Source organism: Notolepis coatsorum, assembly GCF_963971535.1.
Source record: "Notolepis coatsorum genome assembly, chromosome: 2".
In the NCBI taxonomy this organism is placed as follows: domain Eukaryota; kingdom Metazoa; phylum Chordata; class Actinopteri; order Aulopiformes; family Paralepididae; genus Notolepis; species Notolepis coatsorum.
Genome location: NC_140166.1, coordinates 218,198,690 through 218,222,291, shown reverse-complemented (window position 1 = coordinate 218,222,291; position 23,602 = coordinate 218,198,690). Strand labels below are relative to the sequence as shown.

At 42.3% G+C, this 23,602-nt stretch overlaps 1 protein-coding gene across 1 annotated transcript in view; it reads right to left on the bottom strand.

The window, feature by feature from the left end:
• The window catches only part of mipol1 (mirror-image polydactyly 1), a gene marked incomplete at its 3' end in the record, with an annotated part of 109,646 nt that extends 90,840 nt beyond the window's left edge, over positions 1-18,806 (bottom strand). The window contains exons 1-2 of the mRNA XM_084308530.1: positions 18,683-18,806; positions 5,270-5,361 (exon numbers count right to left, since the gene is read on the bottom strand). Coding sequence (XP_084164656.1) covers positions 5,270-5,279 — 10 coding nt within the window. The 5' untranslated portion in view covers positions 5,280-5,361; positions 18,683-18,806. The remainder of the gene's footprint in view (positions 1-5,269; positions 5,362-18,682) is intronic.
• Positions 18,807-23,602: the final 4,796 nt, after the last annotated feature.

Here is a 23,602-nt window from a genome sequence, read left to right as displayed (position 1 = left end):
GCTACACATCATGCAGTATATACGGCACACACAACGATATATAAAAACAATACACCCTTTACTCTTCACTCGTGCCCTTGTACAGTCTATTCTTGCGTACACACACACAACACACACACTCTGACACAACACGCACAACTTGACAGATATTCTCAACACCGAGGGTTAATGACCAGGAATTATACCAGTCCCTGCCCAGATTACACTTTACAAGACATAGTGTCTGCACACAGAGTCTGTAGAGAGGTTAATAACAGAGAATTAGTCAGACCCTGGTTAGATAAAGCGTGATGGATAGATTGAGACCGTTTCGTGTGATATCTCACTGACAGTGAGGGAAAGTAACTAAGTCTTTTTTACTTAAGTACAATTGCGAGCTACTTGTACTTTATGTGAGTATTTCATTTTAGGGAACTTATACTTTTATACTTTATACTTTCAGAGCAGCATAACTGGACCACATACCACATTAACATAACCTTAATCAGCAGCATAACTGGACCACATACCACTTAACATAACCTATGAATGAATGTCGAAATTTGAAATTATGCGATTAGCAAATCGCAAAGCCTGTGATTTGGATACGTTATACAGCGAGTCTGATTCAAGGTTTTCTGCGTGCTCACCAATCAGAAGTGCTGTGCTCTACGTCTCTCTCTCTCTACGTTCCATGAACGTTTAAGTAGCAAAACGTTACACTATAAAACGAAATGATAGTTGATGATAATAAACATTTAACTTCATTAGCTGAAATATTCTAAAAATCATTAGATCTGGTCAAGTCTGCTATAAGCCATTCTCTCTTTCTGTGTGTGTGTGTGTGTGTGTGTGTGTGTGTGTGTGTGTGTGTGTGTGTGTGTGTGTGTGTGTGTGTGTGTGTGTGTGTGTGTGTGTGTGCGCGTGTGGTGGCGTGTGCGGTGGTTGTGTGTGTGTGCACTCGCGTCCCATATCTGGTCTTTGGAAAGATGACAACAGATTTTACTGAGGATGGCAGATAATGTTGATATTTAAACATAAAAAATATAATACATAATAAATGTATTAGGGCTGGACTTCGCGTTCATTTCGATTAATTAACTACAGAAAAGATTCAACGTAAAAAGATCACGTGAGCACTTTGTATCCGTCCTTCTGTCTTTCTTCTGTCTGTCTGTCTTTCTTCTGTCCTGTCTTCTCTTTTCTGTCTGTCTGTCTTTCTTCTTGTCTGTCTTTCTGTCTTCTTCTGTCTTTCTGTCCCTCAGTCTTTCTTCCTGTCTTTCTTCTGTCTGTCTGTCTCCAGTCTTTCTTCTGTCTTTCTTCTGTCTGTCTGTCCCATCCCTTCTGTCTTTCTTCTGTCTGTCTCTCCTGTCTTTCTTCTGTCTGTCTGTCCCTCCTGTCTTTCTTCTGTCTGTGTCCTCCTGTCTTTCTTCTGTCTGTCTGTCCTTTCTCTCTGTCTTTTCTTCTGTCTGTCTGTCTGTCCCTCTGTCTTCTTCTGTCTGTCTGTCTGTCTGTCTGTCTGTCCCTCCTGTCTCTCTTCTGTCTGTCTGTCCCTTCTGTCTTTTTCTGTCTGTCTGTCGTCTGTCTGTCCCTCCTGTCTTTCTTCTGTCTGTCTGTCTGTCTTGTCTGTCTGTCCTCTGTCTCTCTTCTGTCTGTCTGTCCCTCCTGTCTTTCTTCTGTATATTGTCCGACTGTCAGTTGGTCGGTCAACCTGTTTGTTGCTCTGCAAATATATCTATCTATCGATCTATATATATATATATATACTCCCAAAGAACAGCTGAACTTTACACTGGGGATGTAACTGATGCACATCTTCACTGCTGTACTACTACTATTTTACTACTGCTATACATAGACACACATACATACCTCCCTCCCCTGTCTTATCAGGATGTATGTGTGCGTGACGTGTGTGCGTGTGCAGTGTCCTGGTATGTTGGCTGGTTTCCACCAGGATGTGGTCGGACAGAACAGGACAAGCAGCACAGCAGGAGCACGCACGCACGCACGCACGCACGCACACACACACACACACACACACACACACACACACACACACACACACACACACACACACACACACACACACACACACACACACACACACACACACACACACACACACACACACACACCACACACAACACACACACACACACACACACACACACACACACACAACACACACACACACACACACACACACACTCACACACTCACACACACTCACACACACGCTCCCCATAGAGTCGTTGCAATGTATCACTTTTTTTTTTCAATGACTAATTATGTCCCCGATGGAAAACTTGGTCAACATCTGCAATGATATATATGTACCGCCCATGTCCGCTTCCATTCATTGTGCTAAGCTAGGCTAACATGCAGCCAGATAGCTTCTACTGAACGCACAGGGAGGAAACTGGTATCTATCTTCTTGTCTCTCTCTGGAGAAGACGGTAAGCTAATTTCCTAAAATGTTGGCGTGTTCCTTTAAGACTTAAACGTTGTGTGTGTGCAGTATTGGACTGCATTTAATATAACAGCTTTTATCCAAAGCGCTTTACAATTTTCTTCCTCTCATTCACCCGTTCACTCACACATTTACACACTGACGGCGGAGGCGACCATGCAAGTGCCGACCTGCTCATCTGGAGCAGTTAGGGGTTAAGTGTCTTGCTCAAGGACACCTCGACACGCTGCCGGGAGGAGCCGGATTGAACCAGGAACCTCCTCATTGCCAAGCGGCCGTTCTACCTCCTGAGCCACTGTCGCCCATGTGTGTGTGTTTTGTGTAGGTGTGTAGGTGTGTAGGTGTGTGTGTGTGTGTGTGTGTGTGTGTGTGTGTGTGTGTGTGTGTGTGTGTGTGTGTGTGTGGTAGTACAAGTAGAACTTAATGCCAAAGACATTTTTACACCAGGAATACCTACACTGTTTTTTCCCCTCATGTATTGTAAGTATTGCTTGTTAAATGTGTGTAATTGACAGACCATCTATTTCTATTGTTTATTTATTATTTTTGAGTAAGGGGCAGGGCAGGCTGCTCCTTTTGCTCATGGAATGTGCAAATTGAGATGTGCTTTGATTATGAAACACTTTCTTTTCTTTTTTTCTTTTTTTGAACTGTGCATTACCAAATACAATTAAATGAATCACAAGTATTATTTTGATTGATATAAAAAATTTAAATAAAGATTTTAAAACGATGTACCTTTCTTCTGGACTGGCGCCTTCCTGTCATCTTCTACAAGTTACCAAAGACGTTGGAAAATAACTGGAGAAGCGCGCTGTGGCTCCTCCCACCTCCCTCTCAACACCAACTGAAACTACTGCTTGGGCTTGAGGGGGGAGGGGCGGAGAGCACCGCTGTGAAGGAAGGGTGCGCTGCGTTTACAACACAGACAAAATGGGAGCGACGCGGCATGCGGCACGATAATCATTTTATCTCGATAATCTCGTTTTCACGACCGTGAGAAGCCAAAATTGTAATTGAAATAAAAAAACTTGATTAACGGACCAGCGCTAATACACGCAAACATGCAAACTCCACACAGAATTTATTATTTATATTTATTGTCATTTTCTTGTATACTATTGCTACTGTAATTTTAAATGTTATTTACTTGTATGCATGTACATAACCTTGTTTTTGTTGCAGCCTCCCCCCCCCCCCCTTCTCCCAAAAGCCTTTGCTTTTTGTGCTTTGTATATACGAATTTGTTCTTACTTGCTTGCCTGGGTAATAAAGGTTCAATAAAAGAAATAAAACCATAAGATCAATAGCAGTTTGCGAAGAACAAGAAGAATTCGGCATCAAGTCTCTCGCTCGTCGTGACATTATGCTAATTAGCGACTGATCTGGAGCCTTAAGTTTTCTGCAAACATGTTTGCAGAAGGAGAAGGACTCAAACTCCCTATAGGCCCATGTGCTTCACGGTCCCCTGATAGCGTTGCTCTGCAGATTACAGTGAGAAGGACACGGACAAACTTTTCACTCTGTTGGCCGAGCCACTTCAACCAGCCAGCCAATCAGGGAGGAGTTCAGACAACAGTTGTTTTCCCACTCACTTCCAATTCGCTCGTTTCAGGAAGTGGGTGTTCTTCAGGATTTGGAAAGTGAAAATAGTTCACTATAATCAGGTTCCTACACATTTCTCCTCATATCTCCATGACCATTCCATGATATACGGCGCAACGTCGGCGCAATGACCAAGATGGGTGTTAATGTTCAAATGTTTTTCTCCTACTTTTACGCCACTGAGCGCATCCAAGGTCTAAGGCATTGCTCAAGGGCAATTCTACGGTGGTGTGCTGCTAGTGTGCCTTGAATCCACCGCTGCCCCATGTGATATATAGTGCCAAGTGGAGAGACATCAGGTCCCACTTGGTATGACCCATCTGGGAATTGAACCCCAAACCTCCCGGTATCATGGCACAAAGCAGTAGGCCACTGATCCAGGACAGCATTGTGAGCTGTTTCTGAGCTGAGAGAGGCTCCTTGAGTCGTGTTGAACACAGCGAGACGGCCACCTCGGTCCTGCCCGTCACAGACCTTCAAAGAGACTTTTCAGAAAGCCAAGTGCGCCCTCTTGAGGACAGACTGAAACATTTCATATTGTCACACTATCATAGTGTCAATGTATCAACTCTGTGCATCGTCAATGAAAAACTCAAAATAAAACATCTAACAAACTAATTATTTTCAAATATATATATTATATTATATATTTTCAATATATAATATATTGAATAAATTCAGTGACTACATAAATTGAACAATAACGACACCAAGCAAAACATTTGACATGTATAAGGAAACGAGGAAAGGAAGGAGGGGTTGAATGTGTGAAGGAAGTAAAGTAGAATGAAGTAGGTGAGTGAGTGAGTGAGTGAGTGAGTTAGTGAGTGAGTGAGTGAGTGAGTGAGTGAGTGAGTGAGTGAGTGAGTGAGTGAGTGAGTGAGTGAGTGAGTGAGTGAGTGAGTGAGTGAGTGAGTGTGAGTGAGTGAGTGAGTGAGTGAGTGAGTGAGTGAGTGAGTGAGTGAGTGAGTGAGTGAGTGAGTGAGTGAGTGAGTGAGGGAGTGCGTGCGTGGGTGGGTGGGTGGGGGAGTGAATGAGTGAGCGAACTACAGAGGGCTTAGCTGGTCAGGCCAACATTAAGTTAGCTGAAGAAGACCAACATTAAGTTAGCTGAAGAAGACCAACATTAAGTTAGCTGAAGACTGGTAAATATTCTTTAACTTTGGTCAGGCCAACATTAAGCTATCTGAAGAAGGCTGAAATATTCTTTACCTTTGTACATGTCCACCAGGGAATCCTTGAGTTCTTTGCTGTGAGTCCATGTTGACAGGCTGAGTTCCTCTTCACTCTCTGAAAAGCACTCTCTGTAGACGCAACACAGACAAAAACAATACGGTAACTATCAAGGCAATCTCCAATTCATATTCATATTCATATTAAAACAGGCACTTCGCCGGGGGAAAAATTCAGATTTATTTTGCACATAATCTCACACATATTCCAAAACAGTTATACACACATCCATTTAATTTGACAGTAATTGGGAGTTAATGAATTTGAATGTTCATGAACACTTAATCTGTGTGTTATGTCTGGATCCCATCATCTTCATTGAGCTGTAACTAACATACAACAGGGACCTGGTGTCTTCCAATGACATCACTGGAGGACATATTTAAACTCATAAAGTGGCAAAAACTGCCAAACTAAATGGATGTGCAAAACCGTTTAGACTAGACTAGAGCATTGGGATGTGACATTAGATATTAGGCACGGTGGTGTAGTGGTTAACACTGTCACCTCACAGTAAGAAGGTCCTGGGTTCCATTCCTGCTTAGGGAACAGGTTGCCAGGTCCCTAGGTCGGGTAACTCTTTCTGTGTGGAATTAGCATTTTCTCCCCATGCTCGCAAGGGTTTCCACTCCATAAAACATGGAAAAACATGCAGAACAGATCGCTAACGCTGTTGCGTCCCTGACAAAGACGGACAGGCTACCCTTGGGGGGGAAGGGTCAAGCGCATTCCGGAGGATATTTAATGTGTGTGTTTCTTATGTGTCGCCCATCGCATGTGTGTGTTCGCTGCATGACAATGTAGCAATGTGTGCTACAAATAAAGACTTCTTCCAAGTCCAGTTTCATTAGATGCAAAATAAATCAGTCTTGTTTTTCAAGTTCAAGTTGCTTTTATTTTTCAGTGGAGTGCCCCTTTAACCTCCCCTATAGAGGTAGACGTGTTGGAGTCTCCAGCTGATTTTAGTCTTCTGTAGCATAACATGCCGGTCATACAGTATGTCAGAGGGAGATTACTGGGCCTGCCTGGTTAATCTAGGTAACTATGCAAAAGAAACAGAGAGAGGCACAGCCGTTATTTAGTCTTGCCCTGGTCTACTGCGTCACAAGGCCCAGGCCACTGTTATGGATTTATTTGGCTCATGTAGTCCAAACAACAAGTGTTTATTTTCACTTAGAACCTTGGTCATCAATGCCCAAATCACTATTCAAATGCAGCGTAATTAGCCGCCATTAGCCTACATCAAAGTATGAAATAGTTTAAGAATAATCCAACATTCATTTTGGATCAGATCAGTACTCACTGCTCGATATCAGATAATAGAAGTCAGAATCGGTATTGTCAGTTTAAACATGGCATCAGTGCATCCTTAGTGTTTACTATGTTCAATCCAAAGCCTGGTCTCTCGACATTGTGACACTAAGGGGTCTGTAGCTATTAGGCCTCCTAAACTAGAAAGATGTGCTCAGTAGAGTGCAAATCTCCACCAGGCAACAGCCACCCATTTATTTTCTAGTAACCTACACATTAGACAGGGGTTAAGTCTGGCTTGACGCTCACTTTTTCCCCAAGGAGCACATGTGAAAAATGTAATAGCACACAAAGAAATTTACGAGTACAGTGAAAGATTTTCGTACAGATACTGTTTTTCAGTATGCAATGGTTGTTTTGTATGTCTGAACTGTGAACTATTGATAGTTGTGTATTTCAATATTTGCAAGCTTATATATAGTAGAATGTATGAGTGTAACAGATTGTAGTTCATCCACGATCCATACGGGTTGTAGGGATGGGTACTGTTCACATTTGAACCAATACGGTACCGGTACCTGTGAATCGATACCGGTACCCAACGGTACCTTTTTTCGGTACTTTAATCTCTAAAAATGTAATCCTACCTCAGTTGTGAAAAAAAATGTTTATTTAATTCTTTTAACAGTATCTCACGTGAATCGATACTCGGTAGTACCGACGTGTTTCGGTAAATACCTTTAAAAGTACAGAATTCGGTACCCATCCCTAACGGGTTGCCCCCCACGGTTCAACACACATGTGAACCACAGATTAATTGCAAAATGTAACCATCACATTGAGCTCACATGATACTTGTCAGCACTGTTTAAGTCGGATTTGGGCAGATTACAGATTTAGTTTTCTCTATAATAGAGATGGATTAAACAGTGCGATACGCGAGCGCCAATGTCTGGATAATGGTCCCTCAAAAGCAACTCATTATATCCACAGTATTTACACAAAACAACCTCTGCATTTAGATATTGACAGTAGGGCTGAACGATTAATCGATTTTAAATCGAAATCGGGATTTTAAATTATGCGATTAGCAAATCGCAAAGCCTGCGATTTGGGATACGTTATACAGCGAGTCTGATTCAAGGTTTTCTTGCGTGCCAGTCATGCTCGCCAATCAGAAGTGCTGTGCTCTACGTGTACCAGCCATTGTTCACCAATCAGAAGTATCCCAAGGTAGCCCAACAACAACAGCATGTGAAAGGCCTGTATGTGAAGACGTTACAGCAGGGGGCTCCAGAGGCCTATTCGGTTGCATTTTGCGACCTCAAATAAGTCCCTGCTTTTTTTCCCTCCACGTTGTTTCTATGTGCAGTGAAAACTATGCGAGTCCAATGCGGCAAGCTTTGCATCCTCGCCATTTCTGTATGCCCACATCGCGGTAAAAACCTAAACTAACGTTAGCTGATAATGCTAACTAAGCTAAGCTAAGCTAGCTAACCCAGCTCACAGACACAGAAAACAGTTCCAATAGTGAGGAAAGGGGGGGGGGGGGGCTGAGCCTGTCTTGCTCTCTCCCTCCCTCTCTCTACTGTACGTTCAATGAACGTTTAAGTAGCTAAACGTTACACTATAAAAACGAACTGGATAGTTGATGATAATAAACATTTAACTTCATTAGCTGAAATATTCTAAAATAATTAAGTCTGCTATAAGCCATTCTCCCTTTCTCTGTGTGTGTGCGTCCCATATTATGACATCAGAGGGTTTTGATAGTATTTACTGAGGATGGCCAGATGATGTTGATATTTAAACAAAGAAATATAATACATAGTAAATGTGTACAAGATCATGCAACATAAAAAAGATTGTTGTAGGAATGGTTTGGGAGAGGGAGGTAGGGAGGGGTTTTAGGTTGTGTGTTGTGATAACAATGTTGACATTGAGAAGTTTAGACTTCAGAGAGAGAGAGTAAAGTACTGAAAAAAGGTACCGTTTGGTACCGGTATCGATTCCCAGGTAAAAAGAAAAATTTCCAGGCTCCGTGTCCCGAGCAGACCCACCGCGTAGACCAGATGCAAGCCGCATTTTACAAGAAAGCTCTGTTGGGTTGCTTAAAAAAAAAAAAAAATGCGCAAATTTAACACTTTGATTGCCCAAGGTTAAATTCATGATATACCATCCCTTGCCAGCTCTATTTAACATGGAGAAGTTCCCCTTCTTTGCAGGGCTATAACTTTTTAAATTCTATTGCTAGATTGCCATTATTAGGGCCCATTCAATGTCCTATATGTATTGTTCATGGTGTAGCAACGTTAAACTTTTTCATTCACATATTCATACTAAAATATGGTCTAAAGTATAAGTATGTTTTCATCTCTTTCTGCAGCTTTCTCCAGAACGTGATTTATAGCCCCAAATGCATTATATTGATGATCAAATACAGTTTGGTAGGAATCTGTGCGAGATCAAAAATTTCAACTGGACGTACTTCTAGAATTTACTACACGTCATCTGATGTTAACCGGATGGGCGAGGGGGCGTTTATAATTCCGTGGGCAACGTTATACCATTCATCTAATGTGGGTCATATGTTCATCATAGCAGTTTATATCGAACACGGTAATACTACACGCTAAAATCGTTGGGCGATCAGCGTGGAGTAGACAGTTTTAGATTATGGGATGTTGAAATGCCCGATCTATTTCCAGGTTGTATAATAGTATATACGTCCAAATCATGTTGTTTTTTCGAGTTATTTCCACCGATCGATGTTCACTGTGTGAAGACGGAGTCTCTCTAACATTAGCGAGTGCCCGGACCCCATATGGAGTGAGTCCTGCCGGGTTAAAGGTTGATATCCGGTTTCGATCTGCCGATCGGCCACCAGATGGCGCTCTTGAACCGCTAGAGGGTTGAGAGGAGATCAGCACTGTGTGTCAAGGCTCCGGAACGGAAATATGATTTCGATCACAGATTTTTGAAATATTGATATCAAAGACGAGTTACGGTGTCCTCGGCAACTTGAGCATGGCGGGGAATGACGAGTTCCGGCGTTTTCGGCAGTTAAAGTGTTAATGGCAATCGCAATTCGATATTTTCCCCAAATCATGCAGCCCTAATTGACAGGGCAAAATCATAATCAATTGTCATTTATAGTGAACTATATGCAGCCCAATGCAGTCGCAGGTAGTTATTACAATGCAGTAATTGTACAGTCCTGTCACTTCAGCCACAAGGTAGTTTCCAATGGTGAACAGCCACAAAGCAGAATTGTCAAATGATTATCCAACATGTCCGCTATACTAACATCCAGGTTGCTCATAATGATCGAGGATTCTGCTGAGGAAGCCTATGTGCTGCAGCGCCAGTGACATGTTTTGTGGTGCTGGAGTTAACTCCTCTCCTGCTCTGCTGAGACACCTGATGTATAAATGTATCCGTCGTCTGAATGTGTCTCAGAATACCCTGTTGTGGAGCTGCTATTGGCTTATGTTATTTATTGTGATGTAAAAAAAAAATGTTGATCCACTTTTTCTCCCATTTTCTATTTTTCTCCCATCCCAATTTCGTATCATCCAATTCAACCCTCCCCTGTCTCGAACGCTGTTTCTTGCCTCCCACAAGCCGGCTGCAATGTGGACTAAGTCATAAATAGCACGAGTCCCCTCCGATACTCGAGGTAACAGCAGTCGCATCTTTTCACCTGCGCGGCGTGATCTTTCAGCGTCAGGGGTCTGCACTTTGGAGGGGCGCCGCCCCCATCGCTTCCTGATTCTACTGCGCAGGCGCACCAACCGACCTGTAGGAGTCGCTGTCCACAACGCTCGATCCCCACCCATCAGTTTCCCACCCCCTAATACTGCCAATGTGTATTAGTACGGACGACCAGCTAAACTGAAAGCAATGTGGAGCGCTGGGCTCGAACAGGCGAACCCAGCGTCTCCAGTATTCGTGGTGAGCGCCTTGCCCACTGCACCACGTAGCCGCACTTTATTGTGATGTAACTTGTTGATTATGTCTGTGTGTTTTTTACTCTGTGGACCCTGTGTCTGTTAATAAAGGTTTATTTTCATTTATACACTAACAGTCTACACACAGAGGGATGGACCTCCACAGCAAGGCACTAGACTGCTCACAACTCTTTCCTTATTTCATCTTCTGACACCTAGAATGAACAAATAGGCCTAATTGATAATAGTGTACATGTGTTCATTGTGCTTTCAGCTAACACATTGAAATACTTTTTTATAGATACATATTTCTATAGATGATGATATTGAAAACCTAGTTGCATCACTGCTATTACACTATTGGGTGGAATAAACCTTTATGTTACGGACACCTCCTATGAGTCTCTACTACACACAGTCTGTGAGGTGTGAAAGGGGGCAGGGCTAATTTCAATGGACAATGATAGGGATTATTCATGAATGTTTTTAATGCAGCACAGGTATATCAATGTCAATAGGTTCACTATGGCATGTCTGTGTTGAAAACAGGGGCCAGAGAGCTGATTCCCACAGAGCAGTCACTGACTGGATGCATCTGTTCTGCCCTCGACCGCCACAGAGGGTCGTGCCAACGGCCCAGAACATCTGTGGTAGGGAGCGCCCTCCATCCAGGATATATACAATGGATGGTGTGTGTCAGCAAATAGGGATGCACCGATCCGACTTTTTCAGTCCCGATACCGATACCTGGGTTTGGGTATCGGCCAATACCGATAACGATCCAAAAGCAGCCTGGAATATATATTTACAGCAGCCAATAATCAATCAATAAACGCGATCGATATTTGGAATGGCGATCAGGAATTGGAATAATCTTTTTGGAGAACATCTGATCTAAGGTAAGGAGTCTATGTTACCAGTTTTAGGATAATCAGAGCTGTTTTCACTGAGATAACAGCGTGCCCCGTATGTGTATGTGTGTGTGTGTGTGCTGTTGAGGAAATAAGAGAATCGATTTCTCAGCTCGCTTCTATAGCGTGCATAAGTACACATATCGATAATCTAGCGTTTATTTGAAAACGATTCATAAATAGGCCGACAAATGACAACGTGTCTGTCTAGTCTAGTGTATTCGAGAATATTCCAGTAAATGCCGTTTATGACAGAATCTTTCTATTTTCCTGAAATTTTCGAGAAAACGATAGCTTTTCGAAATGCTATAAAACGGAAATGAACCGATTAAAAAACAATCCTTTTCGACAATGTTGACTGCAAACAAGTCATTGATAAGCGACGGGCAGATTAGACACATAGCCATAATTTAAAACATAGATTATGCGTTTTTAACGCTACCATTGAAGTGGATGCTGGCATCCAAGGACATTAATCAAAGGCACTGAAAGTGTTAAGTAAGTAAGTAAGTAAGTAAGTAAGTAAGTAAGTAAGTAAGTAAGTAAGTAAGTAAGTAAGTAAGTAAGTAAATTTTATTTATATAGCACCTTTCAAAATACAGGATCACAAAGTGTTTATAGTAAAAATCAAACATCATCAGCAATACATGATAGACCCAATCAAACACACCAACTAGAAAGTATAATACAAAGTAAAACCAATATAAGACGCCTGTCTGAACAGTAGAGTTTTTTTTCTTTTTTTTTTCTTTTTTTTTTTAAAGAGTCGCACGATTCTATTGATCTCGGAGAGAAAGGGAAGGCATTCCACAATTTGAGAGCAGCTACCTGAAAGGCACGATCTACGGTTCTAGGGACAGACAATAAAAGTTTGTCAGAGGATCTAAGGCCCGGTTAGTTGAGTGAGGTGTAAGAAGGTCTGTAATGTATCCTGGGCCCAGGAGTTCAAAACTTTTAATCCCCATCTGATCCGATCAGATTTTTAAATCCCATTTTTTGTGATCCAGGATCAGACAACTCGGACAGATTTTGTCCCGGTATTATAAAAGCAATCCAGGATAGGATCACCCTGATCCAGATTCAGACTTTTCAAGATTACTAGATCCTGAATATCAGTGCTTTAATCCTACCGATCTCCATCTAGTGGATATGAAAAAAGGGAGGACAGGGACCACATTGCAGAGACATCTATAATGTCTAATTATATTGTTAAATACATAAAGGACATAAAATCACAATGGAATTGTAATTAAAAAAAATGCTCCCACTAGGCTAGGGTAACAAAAAGAACATTCATTCAAAGGCAGCTGATCATCCAGACGTGCTTTGAGGAGCTGAATTCTAAGTGAGGTTTCAGTTTGCTGAAGGTGATGAGTGATGACAGATGGACTTTTTTTTGTTGAAGATATTTGTTCTTTAATCTAAATTACATTTGTGATTGACAATTTTTGTTGTGATACTTTTATGGGCATAAACATTTATGTCATCAGCATTTGGTTGAAAACAAAATAGGCCACCACAAATGTGACCAAAAGATAAAACATTTTATTGATTTGCCATGAAGGCAAACATTTTGTATTATTTCAGTTAACAAACTTTGCCATCTTATTTATATTGAAACATATTTTTAAATAAATTGTATAGTACATTTTGCTCTGGTAATCCACTGAAAATCCAGAAAATCCAGTTTTTTTGGGATCAAACTGATCCTAATCCTGTGTTGTTGGTTTGAACTACCTGTTTTGAAGATTTGATCCAGATTAAACCTTGGATTTGATTTCCTGATCTGATCGGATATCAAAGTGATCCTAATCCAGTTTTTTTGGTTTTGAACTACCCAAAATCCAAATCTGATCGGATCAGATTTTGATTAATTCATTTCAACTCATTATGAATTGAAAATGGGGGACCCTGATGTAAACAAGACAAAAGTCTTTCTCTGGTCTGCATCCCCTTAACAATTGTGTGTATTGAGCTGTACTGTACTGTACCCATTCTGCAATCTGTTAATTAAAATGTTCAATCAATCAATCAATCAATCAATCAATCAATCAATATGGATTACAAGTTTTGAACTCCTGGGCCCTGGTGATAGACCAACAGTTTAGAGATGTCAACTAAGGAGACAAGAGAAAATGAGTCCAACGTTTAGGGGCATGAATGTCAAGGCTGGATGGGGGGGGTGAGATGCTTGCCCTGCTATCTGACTTTATCCACAAAGTAATTTAGAAAAGTATTACAGACAATGTTAGAGAACACAGGTATAGTTTGAGGGGTGGGAGAAACAATAGTGTTTATAGTCTCAAATAGAACTATAGAATTTCCCTTATTTTAATGCAGCTCTAGCATCTTTCAACTGTTTGTTAAAAAAAATTTAAAAATAAAAGCTCTTTAAGATGTAGCCGGTGGACCTCACAGTGGTTTTCCATAAATGTTCCTACATTTACGTTTAAAACTACGAATTGGCTCATTAATCCAAGGAGAGGATCTTTTGGAAGAGGTTCGTCTAGTTTTAAAAGGAGCCACAGTATCAAGTACAGAGGAGCACTGTTCATTAAATAATCAGAATCAGAAATGTCTCAAATAAAATGAAATATGAGCTAAATTAAGTTAAATAGAATAATACAAAGAAATAAAATATAAGCCAGGGCTGTAAAACTGTAAATAAGAGGTTGAGCAAGACACTTAACCCCTAATTGCTCCCGATGAGCAGGTTGGCACCTTGCATGGTCGCCTCCGCCGTCGGTGTGTGAATGTGTGAGTGAATGGGTAAAAATGTGAGTAACAAATTGTAAAGCGCTTTGGATAAAAGTGCTATATAAAAAAGCAGCCATTTACCATTTACATCTTGATATTTGTCTAGTCTAGCCGTGTGTTCATTAGATGGGTGGAATCCTCTTTCAGTGCCTATGTGCCTGTTTTCGTAGGCAGTTAGCCTCTGGTATGCGTGCCATTAGCGTTAGCCACGCGTCTAGGCCTCTTTTCTTTTGGAAAGAATAATAAAAAAATAAAAAATTATATATATATATATTTTTTTGTATTCGATTAAGAGGTTGGCAGTCGACTACGGCTCCTTTCGACCGATTAGTCGACTAATCGACTAATAGGGGTCAGCCCTAGTAGGTATTCATGTCTTTGATGAACACAGAGCAAGGTTCTGTATGTAGTATTGTATTTGATAAACAGAGCAAGGTTCTGTAGCTATCCCTGTCTTTGATAAACACACAACACAGAGCAAGGTTCTGTAGCTATCCCTGTCTTTGATAAACACACAACACAGAGCAAGGTTCTGTGGGTATTCTCGTCTTTGGTCAATAATTGAAGACATGACAGAACTATTCTACAAACTTAATGGGAACAGGGTCCAAGATATCAAGAAGAGGTCAGGAACATATTCAACAACGGTTCAACAATTCCTCCAACCAGCCTAAAAGTAGACAACTTAACAACAACAGATTAGACCTACCTCACCAGAAACAAACCGGTTTCTACTAGACCACACAACAACAGTAGTATCTACTTCTATACTACACAAGCTCACGGACTCTGATAAAGACCACAATTGGTACACAGCTGAAAGACGTTCCGACTTACTTTATCGAGAGTTTGTGTTCCAGGCTGGATATCCTGTTCTTAGCCCTCTGAAGAGCACTCTTCACGTCGTGGGCTCTGCTGCCTCTCGCAGCCATTAAACACAGCGGAATTCCACTGTCGTCTGGCAAGTCACCTGAATCACCTGGATCACCTAGCCTGGCTGGCAAGAGTAGTGATACCGGATATGCTCTGGGTTAGCGGGCTTTTGTAGTCTCGACACACTATATAGGCTATTCGGTCTCTCTAGGCTTGTTCGCTATTATTGTATCCTGGGGCCCCAGCTCCTCAGACGGAGAACAGTTAGATCTCTTACTCAAGGACGCTAGGTCGGGGACGAGACCTCAGCTCAGCTTCTATGATGTTACACTACTGGGGCTCCTCTCGGGTCTACCGGCGTCATGAATATTAATGACACAAGAATATTAATGACTGGATTATGTGTTTTGTTCTTGGGTGTTCTTGGGACGATTCACGGTGTCTTTATGCTAGATATATGGACGTCACGTGGATACGCCGTTATTCCCTATCTGACTACTAACAGAACTACAAAACATTCCTGAGGGTCGTGGGGGGATGTCGACTCTCTCGCATGTGAACCCTCTTTGCTACCGACACCGGATAGCCTCCCAGGTCATCTGTATAGGTTAGTGAGATCGGGGGTGGTTTGCAATTATCCTACGGCCTGCCACTCCGCAAACTGATATCCATGACAACAAGGTCCACAGCATGGGGCTACTTCCAGGTCAGGTGTTGTACTTGAGAGTCATCTATCAGCCAACTATCTAGCATCACTGACCTGTGTGCTACATTCAGTCAACAGCACCATTCCCCCACCGCTGGAGGATTTACACGACATAATGTCCCCAAGCCCCTTTACACACTAAATCGTTCACACATTTGAATAGGCCTAATACCCTTTAGTTTTTACTTGTTGTTCCTTTGATGACACATAGTCCAGTGAATACCACGACCACAACACCAGAGGAAGCTCAACAAATCATGTTAAACCCAGATTCGGCTCAAACAAGGGACTAAACACGTTTCGCAATTATGCCACAACAATGTGGAACGCCCTACCCAAAGCTGTAAAGGAATGTGAATCCCTACCCACATTCAAAACCGCTCTAAAAGAGCACCTACGGGAGGCTGCAATTCGAAACTGGCCACCGTAAATGTCCAAACCCCCCCCCCACCCCCTCCTAATAGACAGTCTCCTCCCCACCGCATGTATATATTCTCTCCCCGCCGTATATGTATATTTCTCTCCCACCCACCCACCCCCTCCTAATGTACAGTGAAGTCCCCTCCCCATCATATGTATATACTCTGTCAGGATCTATGAGTAACAGTACTGTATATTTGAATACCGTATATGTCACAAATGTATCAGTACTAAATACCTAAATGTCCCTATGCCATAAATATCATGTATGTCCCTATGCCATAAATGTCAATATGAAATGAAAATGGGGGACCCTGATGTAAACAAGACAAACGTCTTTCTCTGGTCTGCATCCCCTTAACAATTGTGTGTATTGAGCCGTACTGTATTGTACCCATGCTGCAATCTGTTAAATAAAGTTTTCATTCATTCATTCATTCAATATCTGACAACACAATCAAGTCGTTCCCAAGGCCAGAAACGAGAGCAATAAGAACCAAAACAATGATGTCATAATGTGTTCATTCACGAAAGACGGATATTCTGTCGACTCTCACAATGAGTTTGTATGGCCATGTTATGTTTTCTTTGTTCTTACCGCTTAGGAAAAAAATCCTCTTACAACCCTTGAGCACATTTTCCAAATTCTTTCTCTGGGGAGCTGGAGCAGCTCCAGATCAAAGTTGTAATAAGTATATATTCAGTTGCATCTTTATGATATTACAAATATGATTCCCCCCCCCCCTGCCCCCCCCCCCCCCCCCCCCCCCCTATGTCATATTGTGAATAACCATGCAAGTCTGTTTGGCTGCAATGTAACCACCAAGTTATTACATCCTGACATTCCAGACATGCTTCAGTTGAGGAGCAAAGCATGAAAGCAAGTCTACCCTACCTCGTTTTTTGCATTTTAAAAAGTTTGCATGATTTTATACTGCATTGTTTGCATTCTGTACTTTATTTCGTACTTTAGTTTGTATATTGTACAGTATTTGGTCTTTATTCTTTTACTGTATGAAGCACAACCTCAGGGCTGGCTGAGGTGATACAGAACCAAGCATTTCACTGTTTTTGATTGATTGATTGATTGATTGATAATTTGTATTAACAGATTGCAGAATGGGTACAATACAGTACGGCTCAGAGTAGACGACTAGGATGGCTTAGAGTAGACGACAGAGTACAACAACTTGCAATGGGCCTGGTCTACAAGATACACTACACGACCAAGGTACCCATGTACATGTCAAAATACTTCCCAAAGGTCAGTGAATACCACGATCACACACCAGAGGGAGCTCCACAAATCATGTCAAACCCAGATTCGGCTCAAATAAGGGACTAAACACGTTTCGCAATTATGCCACATCAATGTGGAACGCCCTACCCAAAGCTGTAAAGGAATGTGGATCACTACCCACTTTCAAAACCTCTCACAGGGACACCTACGGGAGACTGCAATTCAACACTGGCCCCTGTAAATATCCTAACCCAATCATTCCAACCCCCTCAATGTACAGTCATTTACCTAGTATGGTTTTGTCAATAGTTCAATGTACAATTGTGTTTGTTTGTACAGTGTCTCCTCCCCCCCCCCCCTCAATGTACAGTGTTACTTGTTTATACAGTGTGCCCCCCGCCCCCCCCCCCCCCCCCCCAACCACCTCCAATGTAAATTACCTAGTATGGTTGTCAATATCCCAATGTACCCAACCCCCCCACCCAACCTCCAATGTACAGTTTCTACGTCAAATGTATATACTCCCTTTTCTTGACTCCTTCTGTATCACAAACAGTACTGTATTTGCAAATCTGGTATGTCATAAATGTATAGATGTAGCAGTACTGACTATCTGTATGTCATGTATGTCATATATGTCTATATGAATTGAAAATGGGGGACCCTGATGGAAACAAGACAAACGTCTTTCTCAGGTCTGCATCCCCTTAACAATTGTATGTATTGAGCCGTACTGTATTGTACCCATTCTGCAATCTGTTAAATAAAGTTTTCATTCATTCATTCACTCAATACACACAATTGTTAAGGGGATGCAGACCAGAGAAAAACGTTCGTCTTGTTTACATCAGTACAAAGTGTGTAGGTACTGTGTACTGTACAGTGTAATATACAAATGTGACAAATAAAGCAAAACTTGAAACTTTAAGTCCTAGGCTGCCTCCCTTTACAGTGAGGTTACATGACGAGTCTAACTAAAACAACTACAGTCTACTAGGATCAGGGACACACAGCTGAGGTAAAAAAAAAAAAAAAAAAAAAAAACAGAATGTTTACCACAAAAACAAAACAAAGTCGAGCCGTGACGTCGTATTTTTCAGCTGTTTTCATTTAAATATGACACCAAAACAACAATGGCCATGTGCACACAGGACCGTAAAACGTGCAGGAGTCTAACTAGACGATAGAATTGGTGGAAAAAACGGGAATCGTCGCTGGCTTTTTATTAACACTTGACTTTCTTTCCCTGCCGATTCGCAGGATCTGTTGATTTAGAATTCTTACCACGAAGTCGAGAGAGACGGTGTGTGTCGAGGTTTCTTCTTTCTGGAGACGTTGGTTGTCGGTTCAATCGCCCCGTGGCTGAATTTGCTGAAAGTTTCCTTTCGACCGAGAAGTGATTCATTCCACTTTGCCTCCATCTAGGAAGTGTAAGGAATTTGGATGTTGTTACGTTTGTGTCCACCAGGGGGCACTGGAGGACGACGTAGAGAGAGATGGGGGGGGGGGGGGGGTGAGAGGGAGAGAGAGAGAGAATAAAGGAAGTGATGGAGAGATGACAGAAATGGAGAGATGGAGAGAGAGATAATGGAGAGAATAGAGAAAGAGGAGTAATTGTGACCAGAGCTCCTATCAGAGCTCCTGCTGAATGAGAGAGAGAGAGAGAGAGAGAGAGAGAGAGAGAGAGAGAGAGAGAGAGAGAGAGAGAGAGAGAGAGAGAGATAGAGAGAGGTAGAAGAGAGGCGATGATCAAATACAATACAGATGTTGTGTTTTGCCCTCTCTGGTTTTCTTATCTTAAAGATCGATAGTTTAAGGCAAAATAAATACTTCACATTAAGTAATAGCATGATTTGTAAGTCCCCCCCACCCCAACCCCCTCCAATGTAGCCAACAGTTTCTTCCCCCTCGAATGCTTTTTTTTTTTATGATCTCTTTCTCTTAAACAGTACTGTATATTTGTATATCTTCATCTTGTAATGTCATAAATGTCAGGATGAAACAGTACTATATATCTGTATGTCATGTATGTCATAAAATGTCTTGATGAGTTGAAAATGGGGGCATCCCCTTAACAACTGTTTGTATTGAGCCGTACTGTATTGTTCCCATTCTGCAATCTGTTAATAAAGTTTGCAATCAAATCATCAATCAATCATCCTTTTTTCCCTCTAAAAATAGATAATTTCTTTAAGCCTAACTGCAGGTGCCAGATAACCATTGAGTAATAACAAGTATAATGACATTTGCTTTAAAATGTAGTGGAGTCAATGGTAATTAAAACAGAAATACTCAACAAAAGTACAAGTACCCTATATATTTTTTTTATCCACTTTTTCTCCTTTTTCTGTTTTTCTCCCATCCCAATTTAGTCGTGCCAATTCACCCCTCCCCTGTTTTGATCGTTGCTCGCATGTGCCCCCCACTGGGTTTACAACGACCAGGACCCACCCCACCGGCTTCCCACCCGCTGACACTGCCAATTGTGCCAGAATGACGGCCGGCCAAGCCGGAGGCACCGCTGACAGCCGGATTCGATACCGGTGTCTCACGCGTTGGTGACGAGCGCTTAGACCGCTGCGCCACCCAGCCGCCACAAGTACCCTATCTTAAAAACTGTATTTTAGTCAAAGCAGGGGCGTAGCGAGTGGAGGGAATAGTGTAACTGACTACCCAGGGCCCCAAGCTGGCCGTAACCCTTTCACTATACCACACTACCAAAGGGTTAACCCTATCACTGCGACAATACAGAAGGTTAACCCTTTCCCTACCACCAAGACAAAGGGTTAACCCTTTCACAACCACACTACAGAAGGTTAACCCTTTCACTACCACACTACAGACGGTAAGGTGGGTTTTTCTATTGCAGGCTATTTATGCTTAAAGGTAGAATCTGTAATGCTGTCAAACAGCGACCTTGAGGCAAAATAGCGCCTCTTGGTACTGCACATTGTTTATGTTTTGGGTTTTGGTCTGATGTGTGGATTGGATTTCAGTGGGTATAGGTGCAGGCACTGCACTGCAGGGGCTGTTACTGCCGACCACACCTCAGGCTCTGCCAAGAGACATCTGGAGAAATTCACACTATAATACGTTTTTAACTTTGCAAGCGGGGGCCCACATGTGGGCCCTTTTAGGACGATTTGCCCACCGGCATTCTGGCGACCCCTAGTGGCTCGGGTTTGCATATTTTGTAATACAATATATATTGAAGGCTTATTTGTTGCCTGTCGATAGCGACAAAATCCGACAAAATCCGTTCTGCGGTTCTCGAGTTACATCCGGTATTTGAGGCTTGTGCAAAGTACACGGTATTGCGCAAAATACCACTCCCGACTCTTGGGGCTCTAGTTCCGTCAATCATTTGGCGATCTCGAAAATGATTGTGGAGGGCTGTAGCCAATGAGCGTGGCTTTCCAATGATACCCCATCTGGGGATGTATGATCTAGGATCTAGGTGAAAAACTAACGAGCAAAAACAGGAAGAGAAAAATAGCAGAATGAATTGAAGTCTATGAGAAAACTGAGTTTTTCTTTTGTACACAGTTTACCAGAATCACTCCTAATCACTCATTTCTGAATGGATCTTTATGGAATTTGGACATGTACTACATAAGGCTTCAGGCTATGGGTCCGTATGGATTTGTAAGCCATGCCACCTTCTGGGGAAATACTACCTCTGGACTACTAACTACTACAGAGACACTTGAGTAACAAGTTTTTCTACAACTCAAGTTCAGACCTATGTTACTCTATTTCATTAGCACTAAAAGTAAATTCCCCTTCTGGAATCAGAAACTTCAGAATGTCATCTTTCAAAAGAGATCAGGCTCATGCATGTGCTATAAGGATAAAGTATGTTGTTTTGGTTTGCAAAAAAAGTATGCAGTTCTCAAAAACTAAAACTAAAATGGCCAATTTTGGGGGCGCAGGTTAAGAGGTACTCGAACCCACATGTCAGACCAACACAAAAAGGTAAACAAAGCGTAATACCAAGCAGGGCTCTTTTGCCTGTTTGACTGCATTACAGATTCTACCTTTAAAATAAAATTAGTTGCATAAAACTCTCATCTTCTATCTTACAGCTAAGGGAGCGCTTTGATAACATAAGATTGAAATGTTTGTGCTGTAGTAGCGCCTATGGGTAGGCAGCATAAATGCTAAGAAAATAATAATGATTATTATTCATACTTATTTATATTTATTACAAATACTTAAAATGGTAAATGGCTGCTGTTTTATATAGCGCTTTTATCCAAAGCGCTTTACAATTTGTTATTCACATTTTACCCATTCACACACATTCACAGCGGAGGCAACCATGCAAGGTGCCAACTTGCTCATCGGGAGCAATTAGGGGTTAAGTATCTTGCTCAAGGACACATCGACACACTGCCCGGGAGGAGCGGGAATCGAACCGGGAACCTCCGGATTGCCAGACGACTGCTCTACCTCCCGAGCCACTGTTATTCATGCTTATTTATTTCACCTGCTTATTTATTAGGCTGCTGTATTTGCATGGTTTTGTTAAAGTTAAATCCTTAGGCCTATCACCCTGTTCTATCTTATATGGTTTGATTTGGCTGCTGCAAAGTAATATGTTTAATCGACTGGATGCCATGTCGTCCTGAGGAAAACAAAAACAAATCCTGCGAACTTTGGAAATTACTCAACAACCAACTAGGCTGCAGCAAAAATTAAAAACCAGATTTACAAACATAAACATAAAGACAGAAAACACTCTCATCACAGACAAACTGGATGTGGCCAAATACCTAAACATATTCTTTACAAACATAGCCACAACACTGGACATGTGGGGACATTAACGTGTGTTGTCGGGCCTTATAAATAAATTTGATTTGATTTGATTTTGGTTAATAAACTACCCTCCCACTCAGGGCATTATGGGGTAGAACACAAGATAGTAGCATACTACAAAAACCTAGGGGTCTGCAATGACGACTTCAAACTGGAAAACATCCAAGGAACCTCAGGGCGCTAAGAGTGAGACGCTCAGCCAGTATCATATAACTAGGGTTATAGGATAACCTTACGTTATATATCAACTGGCCTCGCATCTCGCTCTGCCTTCTGAGATAAGGGCAGAGCGGACGCGTGGCCTGACAAATGCACCCCCTGAGGGCCCGTAAGCCCCAGACAGGGAGGAGGGGAGTCCCGTCCACCCGCCCGTCCTAATGAAGGGGGGGAGGCAGTCAACTCCACCAAAGTGCGAAAAAGGGGGGAACCAGGCACCCCTGAACGCACAGCGCAAGCGGGACCACGTGTGACACAGCACCCCGCGGTCCACACCCACACACTCCCGCTAGCCCACCTGATGGCGGGATGCAGGAGAGGTCCCGGACCTCAGGACTGCCTGGGAGACAGAACCCCCAGTCATGTCCATGAGGTAAAACTAGGGATGTCCGGTATTATCGGCCGATATCGGCATTCAAATGTGATATCGGAAAATATCGGTTTTAATTTTTTTTTTTTTTAACATTTCTATAACCTTTATTTACCCAGGCAAGCAAGTAAGAACAAATTCAGATTTTATTTATTGTCAAAAGTATGCATAATGTTGTGTATATGTGGATATAAGATAAGATAAGATAAGATAAGATATTCCTTTATTAATCCCCTTGGGGAAATTCGTGACACACACATACAGCTCAACGTCTCATTAATGATATTAACAACAACACAATCATTACATTTTTACAGTAACAATGGCACAGCATAAATTCAACAGACATGTGCATTTGTTGACACATGTCATCATTACAGGAGGCCTGAGACACTGTATGCGATAGTCGGCTGCATTCCACCATGTAGAAACACAGTGGATCGCGCCTGGTGAACTGGAGGGGGGGCGGAGTGGAGGGGGGGGGGGGGGGCATTGGAGATTCGGGTAAGGAATTTGGTTGTGGAGCAGTCAAGGGGGCCCCCACCGTCGCGCATCAGAGGCAGCCTGCCACGGCGTATGGCGCCAGTTGAGTTACAACAACAGGGGCGGATGGGGGGGGGGGTGGGGGTAGGGGGGGCCTCATCAATCTTATCGCTTCCAGACAGTACAGTTTGTCTCCTCTTTCCCAGAAATCACACATCGCCGGAGAGTCAACTCCTCCGCGTTGACCTTGGCCTCGGTTCGTTCCACAGCAGAAAGGATAAGGAGGGTGTGGGAAGGGGGAGGGGGGGGGGGGT